We start from the raw sequence: 22,112 nt of genomic DNA, 5'->3' as shown, positions 1-22,112 counted from the left end.
CCACAAGTTGAAAACCACTGCTATAAATGTTCCTTGTTAATATCAGTGATCACAAAAAGGAAATTCAGCTTCAAATTGTGAAAAACATTATTATTATTTATTTTTGAGATTATAATACAATTACATCATTTTCCCCTTCCCTCTCCCTTCCAAACACTACCATATAACTCTTCTTGTTCTCTTTTAAATTCGTGGCCTCTTTTTCCATTAACTATTGTTACATGCACATATGTATCTGCATATATATCTGAAAACATAAATACAACCTTTTCAGTCTGTAAAATGTTACTTGTATGTATGTTTTTAGGGCTGTCCGTTTGGTATTAGATAACCAATTGCGGTCCTCTTCCTTGGGGAAGACTGTTTCTCCTGCTCTCAACATTACTTTGTAGTTTTTTGTGTAGGTTTGAGGCCTTGTGGTGGCCCCGCCATCCACTTTGGCTTTGTTTATTGTTGTCCTTGTTCAGCTCATATTTAATCAGTCATGCTGGTGTGGACTATGGATGCAGGTTCTGAAATTACTAGAGACACAATCTCACAGCAAAATCCCTGTTTCTCTGGCTCTAAGAATCTTTCCACCCAATCCTCTGCAATGATCTTTGAGCCTTAGTTGTAGGAGTGTTTTGTCGATGTATCCAATGGGCCTGGGTTCCATAACTATACAATTTGATTGGTTGTGGTTTTCTGTAATGGTTTCCCCATCTGTTACATGAGAAATTTCCTTGATAAGGGCTAAGAGCTACATTTATCTATGGGGATAAGGACAAATATCTAAAATACAGTTACAGATTATGCTGCTTTAGCCAAGTGGGGATAACTATTATTTTTTAAACATTATTTGTGTGTGTATGTGTGTGTGTGTGTGTGTGTGAGAGAGAGAGAGAGAGAGAGAGAGAGAGAGAGAGAAGGAGGGAGGGAGGGAGGGAGGGAGGAAGAGAGAGATCATGTGTGTATGAATTCAGAAGACAACTTGCAGGAGTTCTCTCCTTCCTCCATGTGGGTTCCAGAGTTTGAACGCAGGTCATCAGGCATGACGACAAGCTCTTTTACCTGCTGCATTATCTTACTGGCCTTTGAAAACCATGATTTACATTAAAAACGTTTTGAATTTTGTGAATGTCATCTCACAAGACACAAATTATTTGGGGGGTGATGGCAGCTTAAAGTCCCATCATTTAACTACAATTCGGTAGTCTCTGTGGGACTCCATTGGTGACTCCAGCAAACATTGAAAACCCCTGTGTGGGCTCCAAGAGTTGAGCTGGCAACCTTCACATACACTACTCAGGAGAGTCTACTCCTTCACATACACCACTAAGGAGAGTCTACTCCTTCACATACACTACTCAGGAGAGTCTACTCCTTCACAGACACTACTCAGGAGAGTCTACTCCTTCACAGACACTACTCAGGAGAGTCTACTCCTTCACAGACACTACTCAGGAGAGTCTACTCCTTCACATACACTACTCAGGAGAGTCTACTCCTTCACATACACTACTCAGGAGAGTCTACTCCTTCACATACACTACTCAGGAGAGTCTACTCCTTCACATACACTACTCAGGAGAGTCTACTCCTTCACATACACTACTCAGGAGAGTCTACTCCTTCACATACACTACTCAGGAGAGTCTACTCCTTCACATACACTACTCAGGAGAGTCTACTCCTTCACATACACTACTCAGGAGAGTCTACTCCTTCACATACACTACTCAGGAGAGTCTACTCCTTCACATACACTACTCAGGAGAGTCTACTTCTTCATGATGAATGAGTCCCCTTAGACGTGACACCAAAAGCCATACTAGTGAATATCTAAATAGAAAGGTATCAATGTGTTTAAAAAAGAGGTAAATAGATGATTGATATATTGATAGATGATATATAGGTAAGTGACAGATGGTAGATGGATAGATGATAGGAAGATGGAAAAATGGTAGGTACATGATAGATGATAGATAGGTGATAGATGAGTGGTAGATAATTAACAGATGAAAGATAAATGATATATTATCCACCATCTATACACATACAAATAATGTACTTATGTATTTATTACTGGCCTTTAAACATTGGTCTACTGATTTCTTTCTGTTTATTTCTTGTGAACTTGCCCACAGCCCAGAACCAAGCTCTACCAGCAGCATTTGTCTGCATCTGTATGCCTTGTCCCTGCCCCATATCCTGTGTTATCTCATAGCTGTGTGGCCTTCTCTTTCTCAGTCAGCCTGTGTGCTTATAGGTTCATCCTCCGGAGTTCTAGGAGCAAGCATGAGACTCCTAGGTTTTACTTTAAATTTCATATGTTAAGTATTAAGACATTATTATTCATAATCAGCCAAAAAAATAGGAACCCAGTCTCTTAAGTGAAGAATGGATACACATAATGTGGTATATACAAATAGTGAAATATTATTTATCCACAGGAGTACAGAAGTACTACAGCATAGATGAACCCTGAAAATGAACCAGGGGGAAAATCCAAACACAAGGGACACATGCTCAGATTCCATCAATACAAGGTGTTCAGAATAGACCAATCTATACATCTTAAACTAGATTAATGCTGGACTAGGATAGGGGAGGGACAAGGGAAATACTCACATGGTAAAACCTTTCATTTAGGAACATAAAAATGTTTTGTCTTAGACAGTGGAGGTGATGGAGCAGTTCTAACTATCCACTGACAGCCACAGAACTGTGTAAGTAAAAAAAATGAATCTAATGCATGTTACCTATGTCTCTCCAAAGCCGGGAAAACACATATGAACTTTCTCTTCTGTTGTCTAATACATGTGGTGGTATTGTGTTCCCCAAAATATTGTGCACCCTAATAAACTTATCTGGGGCCAGAGACAGAACAGCCACTAGATACAAAGGCTGGAAAATGGTGGTACTCACACCTTTAATCCTAGCCTTCTGGAGGCATGGATCTCTGTGAGTTCAAGGCCACACTGGAAATAGCCAGGCATGGTGACTCACACCTTTAATCCCAAAAAGTGAGCCTTTAATCTCAGGGAGTGATGGCAGAAACAGAAAGATATATAAGGCATGGAGATCAGAATCTAGAAGCATTTGGCTGGTTAAGCTTTTGGCTGGTTAAGCTTCAGGCTTTCGAGCAGCAGTTCAACTGAGAGCCATTGGGATGAGGACACAGAAGCTTCCAGTCTGAGGAAACAGGACCAGCTGAGGAACTGGTGAGGTGAGGTAGCTGTGGCTTGTTCTGCTTCTCTGACCTTCCAGCATTCACCCCAATAACTGGCCACAGGTTTGATTTTATTAATAAGACTCTTTAAGATTCCGGCTACAAATACATTTTGGCCTTTATGTAATTTGTGGTTGTGTGTGCTAGAAATGTAACTCAGGGCTTGCATCCTTCCTCCCATTATTATCTGATAAACAGTTGGTTTCAGAATATGGAGTCGACCCTACCCTTCTCATATTTCTTTGGTGTGTTGCTATATATCTCAGGCCTCAGCATTCCTTAGTATGAGGATTGTAGGCATCTCACACTAACTGGTTAACATAGTCTTTTTTATTACTATTTTTTTTCTAGTAACATTGTTACATCAGGGTAATGCTCATCTTTCAGGATAACACACAGTTGTCTGGCTTCACATCTTGGGACACTTCCCTGTAGGTCTGGGTGAACTTGCATTCCAGGTTGTTTAGAATATCCCTGGTTCATGACTGCTGTCCTTGGATCTGTACATCTACCTTGTGATTAGTATAGTAAGTTGTATGGTTACTTGCTGTGGTCACTTGACCCTTCAATCCTGGCACACTTCAATCCAGACTGGAAAGAATGGCTTTATGTAACCAAATCATGCTGTCTTTAAAGTAGAATTCAAATTATAAATGCTAACCAAGAATTTTACTTTCCAAGTGATTAGTTTCTAAAACATTGAAATATTTCTTAATGATGAACATATTCTATGTGTTTACCCATTTCCTTCTAATTCTTACAAATGTGTCATTAAATGCTTTGATCTCCCTGGTGTTAGGGCTTGAGCCAGGGCCTCATGCATACTGGGCAAGTCACATGTATGCTGGGCAAGTCCTCTACACAGAGCAGCATCTTCAGACCAGCAGAAACGTTATTACTAACAACACAGAAGCAGTGCATACAGGATACCTTGCAGCTAGAAATCTGGTTATTCAGAGTATGTTCTTTAAGATCAGAGAGCACATATTGCAGAGAGAAGAGAATAGGCACAAAATAATGACATCAAAACAGTGACTAGCAGGCATATATAAAGGAATGCTTCTATTACAGGCAAACAAATATATAATTGTTACTGCAAATTAACATAAAATATAAAGCCTAAATATTTCTCATGTAACATTACAATCACTTTATGTCTTAATTATGAATATATGCAAATAAAACACAATATTTGGCATAGAATTACATTTTTTATTGACTTCTCACTTTTGTAACATTTAAAAATACTGATGCTATATCTGCTGGGCGGTGGTGGCACACACCTTTAATCCCAGCACTTGGGAGGCAGAGCCAGGTGGATCTCTGTGAGTTCGAGGCCAGTCTGGGCTACCAAGTGAGTTCCAGGAAAGGCGCAAAGCTACACAGAGAAACCCTGTCTCGAAAAACCAAAAAAAAAAAAAAATACTGATGTTATATCAGAACAATTCTGAAGAAGCTCTTATTGAATTTTGTGCTGGCTTTTACGTGACTATAACTTCATTTCTTCTCAGATATGGTCTCTGTTAAAAAGATTTTTAATCCATTGGAGCTCCAAAAACACTTATTAAAATTGTATCCTTTTCCTATATGCTACATTTTCACTTTTCAAAAATAAGTAATAACTGAATTAATAGTTAAACAGAAATAGCATGCCAGGATTTCATTTTCAAACAAATTTAATTGGAAGATTTTGCAATATTAATGTAGCATTTGAATCACTTCTCTCTTTGCTCCCTAGAATATCATATACAAATAGCAGAGCTCTTCCCAATGGATGCAGAGAGAGTTTTCAAAATGAAGCGTTCTTTATTGATCAACATAATTAAAAAGATTAAAGGCATTAAATAGGGACTGTTGGGAGAAGGTCTGATTCTTGAACTTTTGGCTATTTTAGCAGTTTATCTACAAGTTCCCCAGGGTAATAACAGAAAATTTTTTTAAAGTTTCACTTAGTTTCTGGGCTGGTGATTTAACATAGGAACTCACCACATGGGTTGACAGACTTGAGTCTGACCTAAGAAACTCAAGGGTTCTCATAAAATTTGTATTACTATTTAAAAGCAAAATGTAGCGAGACAGTGGATGTAAGTGAGGGCACAGTGAAATCACTGAACTAGACTGCTCAGTGGGTAGAAAGAAAGGTTTATTGGGGATCAAAATGCCAACACTGTCTCTTGTGTGTGTGTGTGTGTGTGTGTGTGTGTGTGTGTGTGTGTGTGTGTGTGTGAGACTGGGTGGGGCAGAGAGAAGAGCAGAGCGAAAAGACAGAGGGCAGCGGGCTGGGGATTGGCAGGACTACGTCTCAGGAGTAGAGAAGATAGTGAAAACGGTGTGTGTGGGTGGGGGTGTGGTCTTGACAATTATAAGGGGTTATGTTGTGGGAGGAAGGCAGGTTAGCTGGAATGACCTGAGCACTAGTATAGGGCTTTAGTCTGTTGGAGGCTTGTTTGAGTTAATAGACAACCAGATGTCCTCTCCAGATTTGGGGATTGTAGGGTCCAACAGGAAAGTAATGCCTTTTCCTGGCAAACAGAAACTCACTTCGCAAGGTTTCTGAAGATGATAAGTGTTTACTGGGTCAGAGTCCTGCTTGAGGTGAGCCCAGACTGCCACTTTTGGGGGGTGGGTTGAGACGTAACAGGGACGACAACTGTAGTGCCAGCATTCAGAAGAATGAAGGAAGAGGACACAGACAGCCTATATCAAAATACCAAATAATAATAATGGGAATGGAGTAATAATAATAAAAAGTAAAGATAAAACAACATACAAACATCCAGAGTGCAGATACATGCTTGACAACTCAAAGTAAATTTCAAGAAATAGCCTGCAAAAGTCTCTTTCCCTCACCTGACTCTGCACATTCATCTTTCACTTATTCACGCGTTCCTTCACACCCAGTTTACCCAGAATACCCATGTTCCTCCTTGCCCACATAAAAAATCCCACATTAAAACAACACAGTAGACATTTTCTTGTGGTACATTCCAACATATTTAGGGAGAAAAAGCATATGTGTAAAGGAAAACCTTGTCTCCTTCAAAACTCTCTGACCTCAGGAGCCATCCAAAACGGTGTTCCTACAGAGGTGTTCAGGCGGTGCCGGGTGCTGCTGAGCTGTGCAGACACACCTAGAGAGAAGAGATGAGATGGTTTCTTGCATTAACTACTCATGTGAAAGGTTCTAGCTGCTACACATTTTCTTACAAATTCACATCAGAAGTCTGTTCCTCAGAGCTGCCACTGGATTTGAACCTCACCTTTAAGGAGCCTAAATCAGGATCTCTGTCTAGCCAAAATGCAAAGTGGTCCTCCTATTTTTATTTTCCATATCCAAATTCTATCCAACTGTAAGCCCCACCTAAAGGCTTAACTTTTCTCATGATGGTTTCTGTTCTGCCCAATCACATTGCTCTCTAACTCTCCTCATAATCTACAGAGTAAACGATTTGTATCACATATTTGAATGGTGTTTCCTATCTTCTTCTTTCCCCTGAACAAATTCTAGTAAACAAATGTTTTATAGGGTGTTAGCAGTTGACTTGAGAATACACATACAATTACTTTACTAACCTTGTTCATGTTACATGTTATCTTGTTGGGGAACATTATTTTAAGGAGTGTAACTTTTGTTTATGTTGCATTTGTTTAACTCTGTGAAGCTGTGTTACTGTGCCTGTCTAAAACATGATTGTCTAATGAAAAGGTGACTGGCCAATAGCAAGGCAGAAGAAAAGATAGATGGGGCTGGCAGGCAGAGAGAATAAATAGAAGGAGAGATCTGGGAACAAGGAAAAAGGAGCAAGAGAACAAGGAGAGGAGGACGTCAGGGGCCAGCCACCTAGTCACACAGCCAGCCATGGAGAAAGAGTGAAAATTAAAAATACAGAAGTAAGAAAAGGAAAAAGCCCAGAGGCAAAAGGTAGATGTTAAGTGAAGTTAATTGAAGAAAAGCTGGCTAGAAACAAACCAAGCTAAGGCCATGTATTCATAATCAATAATAAGCCTCCACATGCGATTTATTTGGGAGCTGGGTGGCGGGCCCCCCAAAAGAGCAAAAACAAATAACACATCTGACTGAAAGTTTCAACCTACTTTCATCTACCTAAACCAACACCTGCAATAGCATCTGCTCCTTTTTAAAATTTAAATTTATTTTTTAACTGAACAAAAATTTCCACAAAATTATGCACATTTATGAGAAACCTCATGATGCTTCGATATACATGCACACTGCAATGTTTAAATAAACTTAAGCATACATATCTTCTAAGGTTTCCTTATGTTGATTAAAGCGTTGACAACCACTTCCTCTTGCTTTCTGAGACATATACATCATCTTACACTGCTAATTACCATCCAGTTAGAATCAACTTTTTCTTTAGAGAGATTACAAACTAAAGTGAACAGGTATAACCAAACGCTCTAATCATCATTCTATTACTTCCACCTGGTTAGAAATAACTCCTCCTAAACTTCAAAACAAACAAACAAACAAAAAACAAAACAAAACCAAAACAACAACAACGAAACATGGATTAAGCTCCCTCCCTTGATTTTCATATACATTGTGGCTCCTCATGTATTCGCCTCCCAAGATGCAATGCTCCTGCCCTCTGGCCTTGTTGGCCTCCACCTAAGCCACAGCTTTCCCTCTTTGTTGTTCTTGCTTAGCCAAACCCCTCCTCAGTGAGTCCCAAAGGCGACTCTCCTGCTGCTCATCTGATGATCCCAGTAGAGGAAAGTATCAACTGAGACTTCATTCCTTCATTGTTCTTGCTTAGCCAAACCCCTCCTCAGTGAGTCCCAAAGGCGACTCTCCTGCTGCTCATCTGATGATCCCAGTAGAAGAAAGTATCAACTGAGACTTCATTCCTTCAAGATAATGTCTACTTTTTACTATGAAATTAAAAGGCCAGATTTGGTCAAATAGACACTTCTGTGATGGAACTCTGGACCAATCTGGTAGGGACAAGGCTCTGGTTCTGTGTTAGTTGCTTCCCTTAATGAACTTTTCTAGATGGCATAAATATTTATTCTCTTTTTTATTTTTATTTAATTTTTTATTATTATCCTAATTTATTCTCTTTAAAATTTGCCTGCAAAATATTAATTATTTAAAAGAAAGTCATCTTTACTATATATCTTTTTATTCAAATTCAAGGGCAATTAACTAACAAATTCTTTAAAGTTCACCCTTAATATTTCCCAACAGAATATGTGAAAAAGGGCATTAACCCAAAAAACATCTTTTCCAAAATATGCCCTCTACTTCTGTTCCATACATTATATAACTGAGAAAAATTAAACATAACTCTATGCATTCTAATTTATTTTATATCTTCTATGAACTAAAATCAACATAATTTAAAACTGGACTGTATTATAGGATAGTAATTTATATAGATGGAATTTTGAAAGAAATTTTAATTTAAAATGACTATAAATTTTCTAAAACTTATTCTAAGGGTATTCAATTACTTATGAAAAACTAAATTATATTTGGCCTTTGGTGATTGTTTTTGTCTCTATTTGATAAATTTAGCTTAGGTGTTCAAATGAGATGTAATGAGGAAGAGAATAAAAAAAAAAAAGGCCACACATAACCAAGTAAAAAATCAAGGTTTGTCCCTAGCAGGAAAGAGACTTTTTAAGCTATGTAGCTAGAGTTTTCCTGCCTGGCCCACAGTCAGGACAAATCTCTCTCACCTGTCAGTCCCACAGCCGCTCAGACCCAACCAAGTAAACACAGAGACTTATATTGGTTACAAACTGTATGACCGTGGCAGGCTTCTTGCTAACTGTTCTTATAGCTTAAATTAATCCATTTTTATAAATCTATATCTTGCCACGTGGCTCGTGGCTTACTGGCATCTTCACATGCTGTTTGTCATTGTGGTGGCTGGCAGTGTCTCTCTGACTCAGCCTTCCACTTCCCAGCTTTATTCTCCTCCTTGTCCCGCTTATACTTCCTGCCTAGCCAATGGCCAATCAGTGTTTTATTTATTGACCAATCAGCAACACATTTGCCATAGAGAACATTCCACAGCAAAGCTAATCAACATTTTTTTTCTAGGTATAAAGATTATGCCACAAGAACTGGCATTTTTGGTAAGTGGTCACATCTGATCTAGTGTTGGGATTCATAAACAAAGATGCCCTGAAAAGAGCATCCTTCTACATGACATAGGAAATGCAAATGGGTAGGATGTCAAGGACAGAAACTAGAGGTGTGGCGTATGACATGCCATGTCGTTATTTTTCTTTAAAATGTAATTATGGATAGAGGCACTTAAGGTGGCAAAGTATCAGGGCTCAGCCAGCAGCAAGAAGGCCTTAAGTCTTCACCCAGAAGGTTCATTCCCTCCTGAGGTCCAGGGTGGGCACACCCCAGCTTCTCCCTCAGCTCTTCTGTGAGCAGCCAGTGTTGTCTGCAGTAAGGCCAGAGTTAGTTTCTTAGAAAAAAGGAACTCTAAATACAAAGTCCGGGTGAGTTTAGACCTTAAACAGGAAATTCACTAGAACAATAGGTAATCTTGAATTTCTGAGGCTGAGAGGCTCTGAGTTTATATGAAATTGTATTACATTTCTAGTTTATATTATATGGCATTAAGGATTTTCTGAGGTAAACACTTGGCCTCCAAGAGTTTTGATCCAATAGCTTGAATGATTTAAAAAAAAAATTAAGTAAGGTCACTGCCTGTAGAAGCAGAGGAAGTTCTCTATGCTGACAGCCATTTTAAGGGATAGCATTACAATAATAACTTGACAGAGGTTTAACTATTCCTGAATGCCAACAACAGTTTGCACAAACACTGGCATTGACATCCCCTACAAAGACCATTTGGCAGGGCTCAGGCAACAGACTACACCACCTCTGGAGTCTTATGCATCATTTGGTGTCTGCTAAGATCTTTAAGAAAAAACAAGTTACATATCACTCCTTCAGGAACAAACTGTGGTAAACACAGAAAACACAAAGATACAAATTCAGTGAAAAATACAGTGATGTAGTAAAAGGGGTTCTTGAAAATATTAGGTGATTATAACATTAAAAACAGGCACACATCCCATTCTGAGACAGCAGGACCTAAGAGGCATTTGCTAAATCCCACAATTGAGTGCTGGGGATGTCTTTCTGTATGCTGTGAATGTGTTGCTCTGATTGATTGATAAATGAAACACTGATTGGCCAGTAGCCAGGCAGGAAGTATAGTATAGGTGGGATAAGCAGAGAGGAGAATTCTGGGAAGTGGAAGGCTGAGTGAGGAGATGCTGCCAGCTACCACCGCCATGAGAAGCAAGATGTGAAGGCAGAACTGGGGAAAGGTACCAAGTCACGTGGCTAAACATAAATAAGAATTACAGGTTACTTTAAGTGTAAGATCTAGCTAGCAAGAAGCCTGAGCCATTAGGCCAAATAGTTTTAATTAATGTAGACATCTGTGTGTTTATTTGGGTCTGAGCTGCTGCGAGCTGGGTGGGACCAGGAAAACTTCAGCTGCAATCGAGATGCTTCTGCAGTGCCCATTAAGCCACAAAATCATTTTACTCACCAAGATTCATATCCATAGATAGGTTGTCACAAATTCTAACTTTCAGGTGAGTGAAATAAAGCTGAGAGGAACCATTTTTTTTTTTGAGGATTAGCTGCATTTTTACTCACAATAAAACCCCATAAGCAAAACAGCTAAGAAGATTGAAAAGACACGAAACTCTGGAAAATTGGCATAAATTACTTTAAAAGGCTACAGGATCCAAAGCATGAGTTCAGTAGCCCCAGGAAGTAAAAAGATTAGGAAAGGCATTTTGTCCAGAGAGTAACAAAAGGAATAAGTCACCAAAGTGAATAGTTACATAACCACCTCAAGAGAAAAGATGCTGAAGGGTGGAAAATTCCAGGCAGAAAAGTTAGGATAGTGAGACACTATGGAAAGGAACAGGAGGCCAAATAGAGATCAGGGCTGAACAGCCAGGGCAACAATCCACTCAGAATCACAGCCACAGGGACATGACACAGGTTTATGTTAATGGCCTTCAGCCTTTTGCTTTGCTGGGGAATTTTCAGGCTATTCTAGGCCCAGCGAACAAGCCTTGCTGGCTGTTCCTATTGCACACATCCCAGGCCCAGGAAGAGAGATGCACAGGATTTATACTGGTGTTCAGGAATTTCTTCGGGGTTTTGGAGAGATGGCAGAAATACCTAATATGTTATTTCTAAGACAAGTTTAAACAGACATGGCTTGGTACAACCCACAGAGCAAAATTCTAAAACAACAACAACAAACAATGACCAAACGGATGAATGAGAGCAAAATTAAATGTGTGTGTGTATGTGTGTGTGTGTATATATATATATATATATATATATATATATATATATATATATATATATATATATATATATATGAGAGAGAGAGAGAGAGAGAGAGAGAGAGAGAGAGAGAGAGAGAGGGTGAGAGAATTTTTCACTGTAAGAGGCCATAGAATACATCACATTATCTAACAGCATCATTCTGCAGTTGAGATTCAGACAGTGTGATGGTTAACATTATGTGTCTAATTGATGGGGTTATGGAGCTAAGGTACTTGGTCAAAGACTATTGTGGATAATTTTGTGGTGGTGCTCTTTGGGTAAATCAGCATTTACTCTTATGGATTATAAGCAGATCATTTTTCTGCTGGAGGTCTTAACAGAATAAAGACTGTGCTTCCAAGGACAGAGGGGACACTGCCAGCCGCCATCCTCTGACTGTGACTATCAGGCTTCATTCCCACAGCTTATACTGCAAATTTGGGGCCGGCCTTGTGAGCCAACTCTGGGAAATGAGTTCTGTTAGAAGAGAACCGGATGTTATGTCCTTGCGGAAATCAGACCACACGCCCTGCATCTCTTTCTGGATGGTTAGAAAGAAACTGCGTGGCTTTGGAGTCCTTCCCTTCCTGCTGTCGCTGCAAGGTCAGCTCCACTGGTACCCAAAGCTAAAGGCAACTTTTATCTAGTGTGTTCCTCTTGAACTTCTTCCTTTTTGAGAGGAGAAAACGAAAGGCAAGAACTTTCAGAGGCAACGACCAGGTTGGGGATATAGCTCAGAGGTAGAATGTGTGTCCACCATACATAAGGCCTGGGATCTGATCCCTAGCTTTGGAAAAGAAAATGTAAATTAAGATAAAGGCAGGGACTTACATGAAATAAATAGCAGGCTTTAAAAGAGCCGAAGAAGATTTTAAGTTTATATTTTAGGGTGACCCCTGGCAGAGAGAAGCGGGTAAGGTGTGCATGCACACACTCATATCAGCAAACCCTGGCAACGGAGGAGAATCTGCTTTTCAGAGCTTCTACATCTTTAGACTTAAAGAGCTAGTTTCAGTAGCAAAAACGAATCCAAAGGCATACAAAGGACGCAGGGAATAATGGCACAGAGAAAAAAAAATGATAAGCCCACAAAAAGCATGCCTGAGAAAGAACGGAATAAAGATGGGCTTCCTAAACAAAGGCTTGAAGCAGAACTATCCAAACATGCTCAAAGAACTAAACAAAGACATGGAAATACTTGGGTCTAAATGAAATTGCAGACCAATTTAAAAAAACCCAAGAAGACATTCTTTTATGAGAGCTAACTTTGAATGTCAAATTGATTGAATTGAGAAACACTTAGAGCAGTGGTTCCTGACCTGTGGGTCAAGCCTTCTTTGGCGGTCGAACAACCCTTTTATATGGGTCACCTAAGACTATTTTTTTCCAAATACAGATATTTAAATTGTGATTTATAACAGTCCCAAAGTTACGTCTATGAAGTTGCAATGAAAATAAATTCATAGTTGGAGCCACTGCAACATGAGGAACTGTGTTAAAGGGTCACAGCCTTGGGGAGGGTGAAAACCGCTGCCCTACAGCATTAATGAGGTCCATCCTTGGGTTGCCAGTACAAGTGTTTCCAGAGAGGTTTAAGTGGAGAGTCCCACCTTAAATGTAGGTGGCAAAGTACTATAGGCTGCAGTCCCAGGCTGTATGTAAAGGTGAAAAGGAGAAAGCAAGTGGGGTCCTGGTGTTCCTTGCTGTCTGCTGCTTGGTCTACCTGGGTGTGAAAATTCCTACCTATATATTCCTGCCACCATTTCCTCTACTATGCCTTTACCACCATGGTTGTGCTCTCTTAAACTGTGAGCGGTATTTCATCACAGCCATGAAAGAAAAGTCACTAAAACTCACTCTTTTTTTTTTTTTAAAATGAGTTCACTTTTAATATTTCAAGTTTTCTAAATTGAATCACATAGCATTGATACTAATATAACATCAAATAAGCTTTTCATTAGCAGTGAGAAAAATATTTTCAATTTTTTTTTTTTCATTTTTTTTTTAAATTTTTATTTTGCAATACAATTCAGTTCTACATATCAGCCACAGATTCCCTTGTTCTCCCCCATCCTGCCCCCCTCACCTTCCCCCCCAGCCCGCCCCCGATTCCAATCTCCTCCAGGGCAAAGCCATCCCCACAGACTGAGATCAACCTGGTGGACTCAGTCCAGGTAGATCCAGTCCCCTCCTCCCAGGCCGAGCCAAGGGACCCTGCATAGGCCCCAGGTTTCAAACAGCCAACTCATGCAATGAGCACAGGACCCGGTGCCACTGCCTGGATGCCTCCCAAACAGATCAGGCCAATCAACTGTCTCACCCACTCAGAGGGCCTGATCCAGTTGGTGACCCCTCAGCCATTGGTTCATATTTCATGTGTTTCCGTTTGTTCGGCTATTTGTCTCTGTGCTTAATCCGACCTTGGTCACAACAATTCTCGCTCATATAAACCCTCCTCATTCTCGCTAATTGGACTCCCAGAGATCCACCTGGGGCCTAGTCATGGATCTCTGCATTCAGATCCCTCAGTAGTTGGATGAGGTTTCTAGCACGACAATTAGGGTGTTTGGCCATCCCATCACCAGAGTAGGTCAGTTCGGACTGTCTCTCGACCATTGCCAGCAGTCTGTTGTGAGGGTATCTTTGGGGATTTCTGTGGGCCTCTCTAGCACTTTGTTTCTTCCTATTCTCATGTGGTCTTCATTTACCATGGTCTCCTATTCCTTGTTCTCCCTCTCTGTTGTTGATCCAGCTGGGATCTCCCACTCACCCAACATAAATCCAGCTACTCTGAACCTGCTAGAAGAGAAAGTTGGAAGTAGTCTTGAACGCATTGGCATAGGAGACCACTTTCTAAATAGAACACCAGTAGCACAGACACTGAGAGAAACAATCAATCAATGGGACCTCTTAAAACTGAGAAGCTTTTGTAGGGCAAAGGATACGGTCAACAAAGCAAAGCGACAGCCTACAGAATGGGAAAAGATATTCACCAATCCCACATCTGACAGAGGACTGATATCCAGAACATATAAAGAACTCAAGAAATTAGACACCAAAATGCCCAACAGTCCAATTAAGAAATGGGCTATAGAACTAAACAGAGAATTCTCAACAGAGGAAACTCAAATGGCTGAAAGACATTTAAGGAATTGCTCAACATCCCTAATCATCAGGGAAATGCAAATCAAAACAACTCTGAGATACCACCTTACGCCTGTCAGAATGGCTAAGATCAAAAACACTGAAGACACCTTATGCTGGAGAGGATGTGGAGCTAGGGGAACTCTCCTCCACTGCTGGTGGGAATGCAAGCTTGTACAACCACTTTGGAAATCAATATGGCGATTTCTTAGAAAATTGGGAATCCATCTCCCCCAAGATCCAGCTATACCACTCTTGGGCATATACCCAAGGAATGCTCAACCACACCACAAGAGCACTTGTTCAGCTATGTTCATATCAGCATTGTTTGTAATAGCCAGAACATGGAAACAACCTAGATGCCCTTCAACTGAAGAATGGATAAACAAAATGTGGTACATATACACAATGGAATACTACTCAGCAGAGAAAAACAATGACATCATGAGGTTTGCAGACAAATGGATGGATCTAGAAAAAATCATCCTGAGTGAGGTATCCCAGACTCAGAAAGACAAACATGGTATGTACTCACTCATAACAGGATACTAGATGTGGAACAAGGATGACCGGACTGCTACTCACATCACCAGGCAGGCTACCTGGAAAACAGGACCCCAAGAAAGACACAGGGATCGCCCAATGACAGAGAAATGGATTGAGATCTACATGAACAGCCTGGACATGAGTGGGGGTAGTGAAGGGCGAGGGTCGAGGGAAAACTCACTCTTAAGTACAAAGCACAAGTGAAAAGATAGAAAGATTTAAGCAGGTATAAGAGTCAGGGAGTTTCTTGCTCTTATATCCTAAATTAACCCATTTCTACAAATCTATACTTTTCCATGTGGCTTGTGGCTTACGGGTACTTTACATCTTGCTTCTCCTGCCGGCAGCTAGCAGCATCTTCCAATGGGTTAATTTAGGATATAAGAGCAAGAAGCCTGAGCCACTAGGCCATATAGTTTGAAAATAATATAAGCCTCTGAGTGTTTATTTGGGTCTGAGTGGCTGTGGACTGGGCAGGACACAGAAAAACTTCAGCTACACTCAGAGATCTAATGTGGGAGAGGAGGTAGAAGATTTTAAGAGCCCAAGGCAATGGATGGCTCCAAGGAAACCAAGTGTCCTCCTTACATGACAGGACTGATATACATAGAACTTACAGAGACTGTGACAGCATGCACAAGAACTGTGCAAGTTCAAGTCAATCAGATCACTTGTACCCTGCTATTACAAACTTCTCTGTTGCTCTCACATCTCCTACGCCAGCAATGGTTTCCTTTAACTTTCCTGCTTTCTACAGTTACTCCAACGTATGTACTCACAAGAAGATGCAACATTTGTCTTTCTGAATCGGGGTTATCTCCGTCAGTATGATTTTTTTTCTAGCTCCATCCATTTACCTGCAAATTCATTATTTTATATTTCTTTACAGCTGAATAAAATTCCATAGTGTAAAAAAAAAAAAAAAAAAAAAAGAGTCAGGGAGTTTGAATGAAGACAATTGAAATTTTCAATCATGCAGACACAATAAAAGATTGAGGTGAACTGAGCCCAGGAATTTATGAGACACCATTGAGTAGACACACATAAATGCATGGTAGGATCCAAGGAGAAGAAAGGGAAAGGGAGAAGATTATTCAAAACATAATGGCCAACATGTGTCCAAATTCTATGGGAGACATGAATGTAAACACATGGTAAGCTCAATAAGCTGTAAGTAAGGTGAGATAAAGGACGCTGCTCTGCCTCTCCACCTCCACCAAGACTGTCTGAGGCAGACTCTTAGAACAGAATGAGACAGTGACTTCACATGCTGGGACCCACGACAACATTGTGAGTTCATCTCTCAGCAGGAACTGTGAAGCCAGGGTTAATGAACTGAAAATGTTAGGACTCTCCTATTAAAGAATTATGCATCTGCCAAATTATCCTCCCCAAATAAGGAAGCAATTCAGATATTCCCAGATCAATGCAACTGGAAGGGACTGATAGACAGGGCTTTCCCGGGAGGAGGCTGGAAGGAGCTCTGGTTACTGTAAAGACCCTAGAGGATGACAGGGGAGTCCAAGGCGAAATAAAGGTCTCAGCGGGCACAGAGACTGAAAGGAAGGTGTTTTGTTTCGTTTGCTTTGTTGTTGCTTTTAGAGACAGGGCCTCACTATCAAGTCCTGGTTAGCCTGGGGCTCTCTATGTAGACCAGTCTGGCCTAGAACTCACACACAGAGAGAGAGGTCCACCTGCCTCTGCCTCCAAATGCCAGGATTGAAGGTGGCAGCCACCACCCCTGGCCTTACACTTTTATTTCGACCTAATCTCAGAGTTGATAAAAAGTTGGCAAAGGAGATACAAAGTCTTCATTTCATTTTGGTTTTTGTTTTTTAATGCCTGCCTCATGTGCTAGCAAATGGCCCCAAACAATTCCTGTTCCATCCCTAAACAGTCTGTAATTACTACAAACAAGGATATTTCTACTTTATAATCATTAAAATTGCTAGGTTTTAACTCATATATTCTATCATGTAATCTATAAACCTCAGGTTTCAACAATGCTACCAAAAGTGCCTGTTACAACAAAAACAAAATGCACCCAAGATTATGCTCTCTTTGCGTTGCCCTGTCTCAATGACTCACAGTCTGACCGGCTCCTCCATCGGTCCTTGATCCCCCAAACCTGGGCATTTTTCAAAGTTTAGGACTGTTAGCTCACAGACTGCTTCCAGTTTGAACTGGTGGGAATTACCTCACGATTTGAGCTTCTGCAGGAAAATAATGGATGTGACACAGGGCGGTCCTGAAAGGGTAACTGATTTTCACTCTTCCTGTGACCAGTCATGTTCACTCCGACTTGACTGACACCTGTCTGTAGACTTCTCCTTCGTGAAACTTCTCTTCTTCCTTTGAGTCTAATAAACATTTTGTGGACAGGTATTTCAAGTCTGAGACTACCCTATTTCTAACCAGAATTTAACCCATTAACATAGACATCTATTGGATAAGTTAATTATTACTATGGTGGTAGATAATGATGACTTAAAATTCTACTATTCCTTCTATTTTTAATTTGTAATAAAAGGCCTTTACTTCTCCCATCTACTCATGCACATATGTATGCCAGGGCAGATGAATGGACTTATGTTTTGTTCAACGGATTTCCACAATCACATCATTATTATCATTTTAATGCTCAAATGCTCCCAGATGCGATGAGTGGATCTTGCTTCGACATCTGTGTTCCTTTGGTGTGTGTCCTCATTCATTGAGAAATTTTTTAATGTTCTGGACAAAGTAGATTCCAGGCTAACTTACATAGCCCTAAAATGATTCATTCTCTAAAAGCCCTGACTTCCTGTTGGGAATTGTTATTTTAAAACCAAATCCAGATGAGAGGTGTGTTCTTCAGTAGTGGAGATGGTGAGGGAATACACACACACACACACACACACACACACACACACACACACACACACACACACACACATTTCACAGTATACATACTCTATTTTAAAACAATGTTTTCATTTATTCTTTGAAAATTTCATCTATTTTGACCATATTCATTCCCTTCCTCCAACTCCTCTCAGATCCTCCCCCATCTCCCTAAACACCCAACTTTACATTTTCTCTCTTAAAAAAATAAAAATAAAAAAACATGAAATCTATCTAGTTTGTGTTAGCTGACTTCTCCCGAGCAGGGGGCTTGCATTATTATTATTATTATTATTATTTTGTATTACATTATTATTTTGACACCTACACATACACTTACCACTCTTCATGCTTGTGATTCTTTTCTCAATCAGACAGGAGTCCTGCTTCATTCTCTGGGGATGTCAAGACTGCAGTCTCTGGCCCCACCCTCACCTCTCTGCAGGTGCTGCCTTCACCTCACTTTAGACTTGAAAATCCACTTGACGGCACCACTACCACCCCTCATAGACGCCCTTCTTGTTCCACTTGGGGACCTAACCCTTCATCTCATGCCACCGTGATCAACAGCCTCCCTGTGTGGACACCTTCCTTAACCTCTGTCCGGATCTAAGCTGTGTGAAAAGGCGTCCCTTTCCAGTGCTTGCCTGTCTCACCTGCCAGTGGCTCTTCTCTGAATTCTTAGGAAGAAAGAAAGGGGTACTTCTAGTTTTAAAATTCAAGTTCACCTTCCTCATTTGATCCTAACAAGTGGCTTATTAATGACTAAGTCACCACTTCTCTTTGACCTACATTATGCATTAGGGATTTAGTATGAAATGGGGCATGTGGATAATGAGAGATTTAAAGCCATAAACTATTCTGTCATAAGAACGATGTCTAAATAAATCACAAAATGTGCATCTTGTGCTTCTGAATTGAAATGCTAAGCGTCCTATTAGGAAGGAAATTCCCCAGGGAAAAACGCACAGAGAGCAAAGCTGGGGGGCTGCCTTTAACTGAGCCTCTTTTTCATTTTCTGTTCTAGGTAAGGATTGCTTTTTCTCAACATTAGTTGACCTGTCTAAAGACGTTTATCTCCTGGGAGCTCATTTTATTTATTGACTGACCATGCACCCATGACTGCTGATGCAGCTCATTAAAAACGTTTACCAGCTCACTAGTCTCTTAGCTCTCTGAGGGGTCTGGTGGTTTTCTGCATTTGTGTGTCTCACTTAACAACAGAAACTCTTCTGAGACAGACTATTTTTATGGTTAGTACTATCAAGCTAAGTCTTACTTTTTGTATAATTATATTTCTTAATATTTAAAGTAATACTGACTTTGCTGTAGTAAAAAGCTATTTATTAGAAACACAAAGGGACACCCGGGAATTCTTATTTTCATAACTGAACAACTATGTGTCAGATACTTACTATGCTTATAGCAATGAATAGGATATGAAATGCAAATATTCTTATTTTTAAATAGTCTTATGTTTTTGAGTAATTCATACATGAGCACTGCATTTACATCACCCTTGTCCCTCCATGTCCTAGCTCCAACTCTCTCCCCTCTTCCTAATTCATGATTTCTTTAATTATTATTGTTACATGCACATATCTGCATATATGTGTACAACTGTATATATAACCTACAGAATTGGTTTAGCTTTGACACATGTAAAGGAACAAAAGTAGAACCATATCTATCACTCAGCACAAAGAAACAATTTGAGATGGATCAAAGACTTCAACATGAAACATGATATGCTAAAACTGCTAGAAGAAAATATAGGCACTACTCTCCCAGACACAGGTATGGGAAAGGACTTTCTGAATAGGACTCTATTTGTCCAGGAATGAAGGTCAACAACTGACAAGTGGTACCTCATAAAATTAAAAAGCTTCTGTAAAGCCAAGGAAACAATCAGGCAGAGAGGAAGCCTACAGAGTGGGAGGAGATCTTTACCAGTCATATCTCTATCAGAGGATTAGAATCCAGAATATAGGAAGAACTCAAAAGACAAAGAGTCAAGAAAACAAATGACACCATGAAAAACGGAGCTGTGGATCTGAACAGGGAGTTTTCAAACAAAAAGAAATAAAAATGGATAAAAATACCCAAAATACAGTTAGCATCCTTAGTTATTAGGAAAATGCAAACTAAAACTACTTTGAGATTTCATCTTACCCTAGTCAGAATGGCTAAGATCAAGAAAACAACTTGATAAGAAATGCTGTTGAGGATGTGGAAGAAGACAAACCCCTCATTCACTGCTTGTGGGATTGCAAACTGGTACAGCAACTCTCTGGCAACCAGTGTAGAGAATTCTCCAAAAGCTAAAAATAAATCTAATATATGACCCAGCTATACCACTCCTTGGCATATGCCCAAAGGATTCAACATCCTACTCCACAGATACTTGTTCAGTCATGTTGATTTCTATTCTATTTATGATAGCTAGGAAATAGAAACAACCTAAATGTCTTCCAACAGATGGACAATGTAAATGTGGTATATATAAACTATGGAATATTACTCATCAGTAAAGAAAAATGAAATCATGAAATTTTTAGATAAATGGATGAAAGTATAACATATTATACTGAGTGAAGTTACCCGGACCCAGAAAGACAAACATCACACTTTCTCTTTTCCTGGTGGTACCTAGTTCTGAGTCCTTAGATGTAAGTGCATGACTTAAACTAACCATCACCTACTATCTTCAGTGTCCTCTAATGAGCTCAGAGTATAATACAGGATGCAAGAAAGTAAAATAAAATTTGTTCTAAATGCTTTTGCTCCAAGAAGTACCCATCTCTGAAAATTTGATTTACACATAAAATGAGGATGTTGCTTTTGGGTTAGATGTTGCAGTTTGTGCTTTACTACGTTTTGTTCCTTCTTCTCTCAAAGAGCATTTTTACATAAGTGCATACCTACCACCCTTGAGTTTTTAATTCATAAAAAACCTATTGTCCATTTTAGTGAACCAAATCCCATATCTCCTTACCATGAAGAAGAAAAATATAAACATTATCTTACATGAAAATAACGTGACTTGGGCATTAGACACCAAGAACACATTTAATAGACAACTGGCCCTGTGTTCTAATGATTGCTGAAAGTCTGCAAACAAAATAATTTAAAACAAGAGCTCTTGTCGGGCTGTGGTGGCACACGCCTTTAATCCCAGCACTTGGGAGGCAGAGCCAGGTGGATCTCTGTGAGTTCGAGGCCAGCCTGGGCTACCAAGTGAGTTCCAGGAAAAAGGCGCAAAGCTACACAGAGAAACCCTGTCTCGAAAAACCAAAAAAAACCCAAAACAACAACAACAACAAAAAACAAAAAAAAAAAACAAGAGCTCTTGTTTTGTATTTTATCCATGTATTTGTAATGATGTCTTATACAAGGCTACCTAGGGCTGGGGGCAAAGTTTGATACATTGCTTGCCTAGAAAATACCAGCTTTAACACTACAAAACAAAATAAACAAATAAGCATACAAGCAAACAAATAATAAATAAAAACAAAGCAATTATCTTACTTATAATCTAGATATGTTTTTAATTGACTTTGGAAAATATCTCTGAAAGTACATTTGTCAAGGACACTGGATTATCAGATTTACTTTAAAATCTGGAGATGTTCATAGCTGTTTTTAAATATCTGTTAATATAGATTATGTATTTGGGAGCAAGCTCTTAAGTTCAATATCAAGTTCTCCACTGGGTATGTCTTAGAATGGAGATAGCGTTATTTTCTAGGTAGAATAATGGTCCTTCCTGTGGAGCAGTGGGGCAAAATGTTTTATTGTTCTTGCTATTTTGAATTTCAAATGAAAGTCCTTATTACACCTTAACCTGCCCGATCATTCAATCATATGGCTCTAAATTCAATCAGCAACACAGATTGGCTGCACCCGGTTTATGAATCATGTATTCACTGTCAGTCTCACTGCAGCTCCGCAATTTGTAAAAATTCAGGTGAA

General features: G+C 39.7%; 1 protein-coding gene across 1 annotated transcript in view; it reads right to left on the bottom strand.

Moving 5' to 3' along the window:
• Positions 1–22,112, bottom strand: part of Myo3a (myosin IIIA) — a 141,585-nt gene that overhangs the window by 102,118 nt on the left and 17,355 nt on the right. The window contains exon 4 of the mRNA XM_059263029.1: positions 6,266–6,342. Coding sequence (XP_059119012.1) covers positions 6,266–6,342 — 77 coding nt within the window. The remainder of the gene's footprint in view (positions 1–6,265; positions 6,343–22,112) is intronic.

This window comes from Peromyscus eremicus, chromosome 5 (assembly GCF_949786415.1).
Source record: "Peromyscus eremicus chromosome 5, PerEre_H2_v1, whole genome shotgun sequence".
Taxonomy (NCBI): Eukaryota; Metazoa; Chordata; class Mammalia; order Rodentia; family Cricetidae; genus Peromyscus; species Peromyscus eremicus.
Note: the sequence above shows the minus strand (reverse complement) of the source record. Positions and strands in the feature narration are given on the sequence as shown.